A 10,598-nucleotide genomic window follows, 5' to 3' on the forward strand; every position below is an offset into this window, starting at 1 on the left:
CATGTGGGAGCGGACTGATTTGGAGGAGATTTGCTGCACTATCCAATAAACACATTTTGCTGAGCGGGCATTTCTTTTGTATCCAATTTAACTACTTCTGTTCCCTTAGAATCTACATGTGATATGTCTACAGCTTTAACAATACAGACAATAGAGTTATTTGAAAACAGTAGGGCAGAGCAGCTTAGCTTTCACAAATTATTCTGCACTGGCAAAGATGTAAACAAGGACATCTAACCAGAAGACTAGTAAAAGACATATGCTTCGGAACTGTGTGGATGGAGTAATCTCCACCTGGACCAATCTGTTGCACCTTTTCCATCTGACCACAGAAAATCTGCAGATAATTGTAAGGTGTATGGCCAGCTTTAAGGTGCCCACACACCTTATGATAATCGTACGATAATCTTGGGAAATCCCGCGATCGTGCGATTATCGCAAGGTGTGTGGAAGGCGTGCGACCGTTTCTCCGTTTCTACTGTACGGTCGCACGACTTCAGTTTTTCAAACATGTTCGAGAATCGTACGATTTTCGGTTGGTTTGTAGCATGATCGTAAGATAAATGCCGCACGGGCCGGTGTGCGCAAGCGCACACTGCCAGTTCAGCATTGCGGTCATTGGAAGCCTGCCTCTCAGCGGGGCGGGCTTGCGATTATTGCAAGTACGATCTGCCTATCCAAGATGGGCAGATCGTACGTTTTTTTAAATTACCTTACAACCATCCAAGACAAAAGTCTTGCAATAGTTGTAAGGTGTGTGGTCTGCTTTAGAGTTTTTTTTCTGGATCAGCTGCAGGTTTAGAGTTCTGACGTAGCAAGGTTTTTAATGTATTCATTTTTGTGTTTTGGTTCAACTCATTGGACATGTGTCTTCTTTACTACCTATTTACCTTCTGTAGCCCATGACAAATTAATCTGCATGTATATGGGCAGTATTACAGCACACTGCATTTGACTTATGCAAACCTTTCCTAAAATACACATGGGGGCTGCCATTGCTGATCCCCGTCTGCTTTTTTTAGGTGACTGGTCGGTACACTGATCAACTGGGTTCAATTCAGTTTGAGTCACTGACACATGCATACCAGAGTAAAGTCAGACATTGAACTAACAGCAGCCTGGCAAAGCATTCATAACAATGTGCTGTTTCTACTATTAATGTGCCCAAAGCTTCTTGGATACACACTTCAAAAACATCCTGAACTCTGCTCCAACTTCGAGCTCCAGGCAGGGCAGGGCAGTCCCACACACCCCTCCTCTTTTCCCCCAGATAAGCATCTTGCAATACAAAGCAGATACCTATTGGATGATGAGGCTTATGGACTGGATTATGGGATATTGTGAAGCTGCAAAACTAAGCAAATCTGAGGATTTCAGCAAGTCTGCACCCTGGTGTAGAAATCTCTTTGGCCCTCACACAACAAACCTTGGACACATGTAGGTGTGAGCAAGCACCCTGTGCTGCCTGCTTTCTGCTCCAAAAAAAGGTTTGGAAAAACTACAGGTCCACTTTAAAATGAATGCCTGAGTAGAAATAATGAGAACTGCCCTTCCTGATTTGGTATTTAAAAGGTTTAGTCTTCAAGGGTGATCAAACGTATCCTGGCTTCACTACATAGTCGCTAAAACATTCCTCCAGGCCCTGGGGATTGCCCCCTGAAGAAAAAAAAAAGTCCATAATGGAAGCTCTATTTCTATCTTCAAAAATAATTTTTAAGGTGTTTAAATCTACAACAAAAAGTAAACATTTAATATATTACAGCTTACAAGACCTTAGAACAGGGGTCTCAAAGTGCCGGCCCATGGGCCAATTCCGAATGGGTATCCCGCGGCCTGCAGCTGACTGGCTGAAGGGAACGGGGGGTGGAATTTTGTGTGTGTGTGTGTGGGGGTATATTGTGCGAGTATTAGCGCGTGTGTGTGTATATTACTGTGTGTGTATGTGTCTGCGTGTGGGGGGGGTTATATTATTGGGGGTGTATTAGTGTGTGTGTGCGCATATTTCTGTGTGAATGTGGGAAAAAGACACACACACAGACTCTGCGTACATATACACATGTATACATACGGATATGACACACACAGAAACATTAACACACGTACTGACATCACTCACAGAAATCCTGACAATACACACACACAAACCATCATTAAAAAAATATGCTGACATTGCATACAAAGAAACCATCAAAACACATACACTGACATTATAAACACACACAGACATAGCGTAACACCGGTAGCGTATACATTTACATTTTGTTTTGGAAGTATCACATTTTATGAAATTTGACAAGCGGCCCCCATGGGAGAGGAAAATGTGTCCTGTGGCCCCAGAGTGAATTGAGTTTGAGACTCTTCAACTCTAAGGTGGATATGGTGGTTGTATTTGTTTTCTTTGTACACGCTAGTTAGTTAACACACTTCCTGTCCTAGGGTGACAACACATTTATTCACTGCATCTACTGAGGAGCTTCACCCTAGGAAAAGAAGTGTTAGGACTACAGATCAACTCCCACTCTCCATAACAGGGAGAAGATGTTTTCCGTGGTCCTAACGCACACGCTGATAACATTGTTTGGACTAACACTGTAGGAGTACACCGCACACCACTGGATTCCTAGCAGGGTCAACAGGTATTTTAACAGTATATTTTAAATTCCAAAAGGGAGCAAATTAGAGAAGTTCATTGGTGGGGAGACATGGGCTTAGTGCAACACATACGTTGCCATTGCTGATATCCTTAAAGTGACCTTGTCAGTGTAGTAACATTCCTGCTAAAAGAATAGGCAATATACTAACATTTCCGGCTGCCTGTGTCTTGAAATGCGCCACTTCAAAGCTCCCCAGCCGCTGCAAGTATTCCCCACTCCCAGTTGCATGCAATACCTTCTCCCCTGTAGCACCCTGTGGGTTCACTGCAGCCCCATTCACACCAGGGCGTATCGTGATGTCAAATGTACGCGCTTCGATGTGCGTTCACAATACATGCACAAATGCGGAATGCGCTTGCCTTTACTGGGTAATGCCACCCCAAACGCATCAGAGCAAAAGCTTTTTTCCCCATGCGTGAGAATGCACACAAACAAATGTAAAAATAAACACTGAACGCACGTCGCCAAATTAGCGACATGTACTTTTCCGTGGTTGGCAAGTGTCCGGGAACCCAGCGGGGATCAATAGGGATGCACAGCAAACGTGGGAAGCAAAGTCCTGCAAGCGTGTGGGACGGGAAACACGTGTTCCCGCGACGTGCGTCCCTGCTACGTCCTAGTGAGGAGGTCTTCAGGACATACGAGTCGGTGTTATATCGAAAGCTCCAACTCATTGAGATCTCCAACTACCTCACGTCCGGTGCTCAGAAAGACTGGAGCTCTGTACAGTTACGTTGCACATGCGCGCATAGCGTTTTCAGAATATTTGTCGGGTTTGCCATCTGCTGAATATTGTTAAAATGCAGCTGTACAGAGCTACGTCAGTCTTTCTGTTTTGCAGTCTAACGCCATCTTGTCGAAATTTCCAACTTGCAAGTACCCGGAAGTGAGGTAGATGGAGATTTTGGCGAGTTGGAGCTTTCGATGGAACACCGGCAGGAGGAAACACAGTGTACCGCAGGGGTAACAGGTATTCAACCCTTCAGACTGGTCAAATACTCGCAAAAGCCGGGAAGTAGCAAAGTGGCGGTGTTTCAAGACATGGGCCACTGGAAAGGTAAGTATATTGCCCCCTTTTATTTATTTTTTAGGGGGTTGTACAGGACGCCAGGAGTGGGTCCTGGATGGACGGTATATCCCTCCCTTGTTAAGGTGGTGGTCCCGTTAAGGTCACCTTGTATTCAGAGCCTCCATCCCTGACTACAGACAGTTCTGGTAATGAAAGGGTTAAACCACCAGCCAGAGGGTGTGTTAACAAGGAACAGGAAGCCAGTCAGTCTGGCTGTGTGGAGTGTTTGGAGCAGGACACACGGCTACGTGTGTTAAGCTTTGGAATACAGTGTGCCGAGACACTGCGGGAGGCACCTGCGTCCATACTGAAACCCTCTGTGAGAAGGCTGGGACTCTAACCCTGAGGTGGGACTTCGTATACAGGCGCGAATCTTATGTTTGCTGAATATAAGCCATTTACTTTGACTGTTTGTGGAAATGAATAAAGTTTATTTTCTGATACGGCTGACTACGAGTCATATGCGCCCTGAATATTAAATTCCTGGCTTTAACTTCAGCACTTTATGCATTTTTAATGCAGAACAAACATGGTCAGTAAATTTACCATGAACTTAGAACTCATGACTGTAAGCCTAATGATCGACACATATCTGTCTATAATGTGTAGCAACAAATGGTTAATAACATAGTAAGTGAAATGCAAGAAAGTACATTTTGTAGGACAGCTTTGGTAAAAGAATCACCAAAGACCAATATCAACTGAACACAGAATGGGAAAAAAAATATGAAGCGATTCTGGAGGATAATGGGATTTAAATATCCACAGTGACTGATTGTTAATATATCAGGGACTCCATTAAACGCTGGAGAATGAGCCACCATGTGCAGAAGAGGACAAATGTACTGCCCGGCAAGCCTAAGCTGTCAGCACTCTGGCTTTGTGATCACTGAAACAGTTAACGATCAGACTTCAGTAATCTGAGGTTTTACAAAGCTACGGTATAAGGTCACGAAGGTGTTATCGAGGTAGCAAAACACATTTCTCCCCGTCTCCACTTCTAGCTGGTACTAGATTTTCATACATTTTCACAGCATGTAACCATTGACATCTAATGTCAGACATGCATCCCTTCTACAGAATGTTAGTAATTGCGGCTACTGACTGCAGTTTCTATGGCCAACATCAAAGACGGGGAAAATGATTGCTTTCAGGAAGCTTTAAAGAACCCCAATCACTGATGTCCTACATTGGAGGGGTCCCAACTAAATGCAGCTCCAAGAGTCACACTTATGTAGATTATCTCTATAGAAAAGCATACGAAATGTTATCCTGTATTTTATGCCTGTCGTGTCTTTACAGAAATATACGTACGCTGCCATTCTGAAAATGCTAGCCCCCTGGCTGTCATGCTGACCATTTGGCTTTGAAAGTAATCAGAGTAACGGATGTGGAAGAAGTATGCACATCAGAAGTTTGGCTTCCAATGTCTGCATGCTTGTTCCGGTGAATGAATGAGCTGCTGATAAACAGGCAATGAGCATTTTCAGCAGCTGGCCAGCAAAGACAGCCTACAGGTTTCCTTTAATGCAGAGGATGTTCAGTAAGAAATGCACTGAGCAAATGCCAAAAGGGCAACTGAGAGCCACATATGGTTCACAAGCCACTAGTTGGAGGACCCCATGAAAAAAAAACAACACATTCTTGCAGCAAACACATAAAAGTTTACAACATGGCGGTCTTACCTTGACAATCCGTTGAGGTCTCTTCCGAAACACACGCTGCCAAACTGAGGAATAATTTCAACAAGTTTCTTGGTGGCCTCGGACACCGTGCTATGATAGTCCGCTTGCGTCGTCTTGCACTGGAGCAGTTCCTGCTTGCCGTACTCCTTCAGCCGCTTGTAAAGTGTGCGCAGGCCTTGCGCCGTGCGCAGGGGACGCCCTCCTCCCAAAGCGTTGTACTTTTCTGCGATGATCTCCCAGCAGTTGTTTTTCTCAATGATCACCGAATGTTTGTTGGTGTGCTCCTCTAAAACCCCTATGTATGGCTTCACCAGCCTGAGCAGATCGAGCTTTTCAAAGACTGTGAAATTGGAGGACCGAGCTTTGCCCACCATTTTCAAGCCTTCCTTTATTAGCAAACAGTTCCTGAAACACAATTCAGCCTTGAGCTCTGCACAGCTCTTTTTCCCCCACAGACATACACACAAGGAAAAAAAAAAAAAAAATCAGGCTTAACTAGGTTAGTCTCGCTTAGGCCTACGCCTACCAGGGAGGGTTTATTAAAATTCCTTCAGCTTAATCTGACGCAGGTTCAGAAAATCTGTTTAAGACAGGCCTGACCTACATAATAGCTTGTGAAGAATGCTGAAAGATACCAGTAGGATAAATTACAAAACCACATTGTAATGTTAAGTGAAGAAGACAAGACAAAAAAAAAAAAGAAGAAGAACCTTGTACACAAAAGAGTGACTAAAATATAAGCAGAGATTAACATTGCTTTATACACACACACACCACTTGTGAAACACAAATCAGCCGCAGACATTGCTGATTGTTTATAAGGAGCTAATGCTTATCTTTCCGCATTTATTAACTCGGGCTGAAAGGTCAAGGTACATGTAAGGTTATAGGAGGGAAAAAAAAAAAGAAGCTATATTGAATGATAACAGTGTGACGTGTGTAGGAGAGCCCCTGCCGGAGCCCCTATCAGCCTCTGTTCAGACTTGCAGCATTTGCATAATGCTAGTCCTGCTGTCAATCAGGAGCTCTGCTTCCCCTAGCTAGTTAGGTTACACCCAAGGCTCAAACTCCACAGCAAAGCTCGGGCTCGCCTGCATTTTCCATTCGGCTGAGCCCTGGAGGATTATGGTGTTAGGGAAATTTCTCTAGCCCTCTCCTGTCAAACGGAATAATAAGCAAAACATTCTGCTGTTTGGACAAAAAAATCAGAGGTATTTTTTTTTTTGGGTTTAGCAAGAGCCTGAATATATTTAGTGCTGTTCTCGGCTTCAATTTAATGAGGCTTAACCCCCAGCATGCTGGAGGGACCTCAATCACCTGGATTTTGGACTGCATGGCAGGCAGGGTCAGCTATGCTTCCAGCTGAGACGTGCCAACAAACTGAAAATATATATTGTCGAAAGGGAAGTTTAATCTGTCAGAACAGAAATAGACGTTATGAACACTAGGGATGCACCCATACCGTGTTTTTTGGTATCAAGTACTGATACTTTTTTCCGGTACTCGCCGATAACGAGTACCGATGCAGTGTGCCCAGATTATCAGGAAGTCGGGCGGCGGATGATGACCTGTCGCCCGGCTTCCTGATTGGCTGTGAAGCCGGTGTTCTAGCAAAAGAACACCAGCTTCACATGCCGAGGCTGCCCGGCTTCCTGACTAATCAGGACACGAGTCATGATGTGCCACCTGGCTTCCTGATTGATTGAGGAAGCCAGGATGTTTACCAACAAGTGAAGCTGGCTTCCTATCCAATCAGGAAACCAGACGGCACATCATGACTCACCTCCCAGCTTCCTGATTGGCTAGGAAGCCTTCTTCACTTGTTCCTAGGCAGCCTGGCTTCCTGACCATTCAGGAAGCCGGGAGGTGGGCCATTACATGCAGATCAGCTTCCTGATTGGTTAAGAAGCCAGGCTGCCTAGCAACAAGTGAAGTTGGCTTCCTAGCCAATTAGGAAGCCAAGAGGCAGGTTATAAACGCCGCCCAGCTTCTGATTGGAAAGGAAGCCGACTCCATGCTCTTGTGGTCAAAGAGAGATCTCCCTCTGATCGGAAGTTCTGGTATCGGAGGTAAGTATCGGAGCATATGGGCGAGTACGAGTAATCGCCCAAATACTCGGTATCAGCACCGATACTAGTATCGGTGCATCCCTAATAAACACCGTAAATATAAATATAAATATATATATATGTGAATATATATTATGCACATCTTCCCTCCACCGTGTAGTAGGCACCCTCTATTGCCCTAAAGTGGAAGTGAAGGCAAATAAAATAAATAAAAGCCCTTCTAGAGTGCTTAGCCATGTCATGCTAGCTTGCACAGCATATTAGCACATAATAGCAGACTTACCTGCCAAAGTGATCCCCTCCAACGCAGCACTCCATTTCTCCAACACTTCCATCTTCGGCTCGGTCCTCTTCCAGGTGCCAATTCTTTGTTGATTGCTTAGTTGGCCAGACCCCGATTACCTAAGGGCTTGTTCACACCAAATGCAGACCAGATCTGCATGAGTTTCTGCACACGCAGAGTAGTGGGTTGTGCCGCGATTTTTATGCGTTCCGGGCCGTTTTGGTAAAAAAAAAAATATTTTTTTTGTTTAAAATGGGCTTTCAGTGCGTTTGCATGTGTTCCAGAGCAGGTAAAATAGGGCTTGCTGCAGTTTTTTTTTTACATGCTCTGGAACTGAACGCTGCGGTGTGAACTAAAGCCCAAAATACCATTGGAATACATTGGACGCAGTTTTAATCCGGTCTGTAACTGCTCTTCTCCTGGAACGCGCTTGGTGTGAACAAGGCCTGACTTTTAGGTATCCCGCCACACTCCTGACTGGTATACCCCTTGTTGAATGTGTGCTGAAGTGGCCCTGTGGATGGCACCGCACAAAAATGAAGGAATATAGAATGTCACCAGCACACCAGGGATTTTCACCAAAAAGGCCATTGACATTTAAGTAGTTTGTCAAGTGTAGCCCCTACCACCCTAAGTGGAGTGGCTACTAAAATTTAGGGGGTTATTCTCTAAAGAGCCGAAGAATCCAGGCATAGCTTTGGCTGATCCTTCGGCTCTCTTTGGCTGCCTTAGGGTTAGCCAAAGGGCACGAACGGCAGCGGCTCAGCCGATCCAGATGTTGAGTCGAAGTCCTTCTGCACTTCGGCTCAGCCGAAAATGCAGAGCATGTTCGCGTGACCGAAGGCAGTCGAAGTACGGCTGATTTTAGCCGATGTACGGCTAAAATCAGCCGTACGAAATCAGCCGTACAAGACTAAAGTGAATAGCCGAACTGCGTTCGGCTCACTTCAGCGTGTACATGTGCCCCATTGGGAAGTACCTGATCAGGATGGAGGGCATGAACGGAGAAGTTGATAAAGTACTGAAGGGCAGTTTGAGGGTATGCATGTAACTCACATCATTTTCCCCCACCTAACAGCACTGGTGCAAGGTGATTGGCTTCTCAGCCAACAGGGTGCTGTCACATGAGGTCCGGAAGAGATGCCTTTGACCAGTGTAAACTCCATGTTGTGACGTGTAGCTTACACAGGGTATACTCCCATTTCCAACAACAACAAAAATAGTGGCAAGAATACACAAAGGAAGGCAAGTATGTGAACCTCTCTATTCAATGAGTCTGGGAAGTCAGCATTCAAGTTTCATGGGTGCTGTCCACTGTTTTTAGACCACATTGTAGTCTCCCCCAGCAGTGCATTGCTTGGTAAGAATGAGCAATGGAGGCTTACCTAAATTCCAAACAATTAAAACAGTCAGACTTAATATGGCAAATTTGTTTCGCACTGATTAGAGCTCTTGTACACAACAATGAGGTATATTTTATGAAAGTAGTATTACACACTTTCAATAATGAATCCAGATAAAACAAATATACATTGCCAAGCAAAGTATTTCTTTACATTTTTGCCCAAGCACTTACAGTTGTCATGTTTTTAAACAGCTCCAACTCTCTCAGCTCGGCTTCCCTGAACTTCCTGCCCAGTACAAGATCATAAGGGACAGAGCAGTCTCCAGCAGCCGTCCATCTACTAGCTTGGAGAAAGGAAAAGTCGGGGAACAGCGGAGAAGTGTGCCTTGTTGTGTGTTTGTAGAGACACACATACAGCTTACTAGCACACAAGGGTGACTGAATAGGACCCTGCAAGGGAAAGGAGTCACCCTACAGGATATCAAGGTCAATACTCAGGTGACCAGATGATTCTGCAGGAAACTAAAAACAGTAGGGTGCAATCACACCAGCCGATGTGCTACATCAGAAAGGAAATAGTGTGCACTGCTCGTCACCGATGTGCCGATCCCAGCACATCACACTGTTTACTTTTTTTTTTGAGAACTTTACAAATGACATTTCATTAAGTTCTATGGGCACAGCATGGTGCGAGGCGGTTGTACCATGCCGCGTCCTACTCCGTAGTACTTTTTTTCAGCGTACACCATCGCAATGTGAACTGTGCCCATCTGTGACAAGGCAAATTGCCTCATGTTGCGTTGGAGCTGCATTGGAACATACGGCCAGTGCAGCCCCCAAGGAGATTGGGCCCCCGCTTTAGTCCTTGTACAAGTAGTTTTTTTTCTTCTTCAATTTCCACACCCCTGCATCTGGTGGGAAGGGCCTCAGGGAGCAGCATTCACTGTAAGTGATTTAATCAGCATCTGAAATACTTTGCCTTTAAATACACAATAAAAGATTCCAGGGATTCACTAGCCAGCAAGGGGACCTGTCAAATCTGTTTCTCTATATGCAATAATATACACAAAACATTGTAAAATGACTGATTGCAAATATGGATACACAAGTGACATGTTTTAATTCAGCTTTGTGTATGCGTAATGTGTAATGCATTGCTGAATAAAAATAAGTGTAAAAAAATAAATTAACAAGCACCATTTCATGTCAATGCACATACGGTATAGCACAAAATGCAATCAACAAGGCAAAAATATTACATCCTAGTAAAATGCTTTTATGTACGAATCCACACATTAGTAGTACCCAATCTTCGGAGCATGTACCATTTACTGCAGAGGACAGAGCCTAGAGACATGCCTGATGAAGGAGTCCTGCACAGCCCCAAAATGTTGCACTCCTATGTGATCCTTCAATAAAAGCTTGGTATTTTGAATAAGCTCCGAGGTGCACATTTAGTCTATATTCTAAACTGATAACAATCAGGAGGGGAG

At 44.6% G+C, this 10,598-nt stretch overlaps 1 protein-coding gene across 1 annotated transcript in view; it reads right to left on the reverse strand.

Annotated features, from left to right (window-relative positions):
- Positions 1 to 5,880, reverse strand: part of FSBP (fibrinogen silencer binding protein) — a 15,041-nt gene extending 9,161 nt beyond the window's left edge. Inside the window, exon 1 of the mRNA XM_018560197.1 lies at positions 5,409 to 5,880. Coding sequence (XP_018415699.1) covers positions 5,409 to 5,782 — 374 coding nt within the window. The 5' untranslated portion in view covers positions 5,783 to 5,880. The remainder of the gene's footprint in view (positions 1 to 5,408) is intronic.
- Between the last annotated feature and the right edge of the window lie 4,718 nt (positions 5,881 to 10,598).

Source organism: Nanorana parkeri, unplaced genomic scaffold (assembly GCF_000935625.1).
Source record: "Nanorana parkeri isolate BGI_ZX_2015 unplaced genomic scaffold, ASM93562v1 scaffold439, whole genome shotgun sequence".
NCBI lineage: Eukaryota > Metazoa > Chordata > Amphibia > Anura > Dicroglossidae > Nanorana > Nanorana parkeri.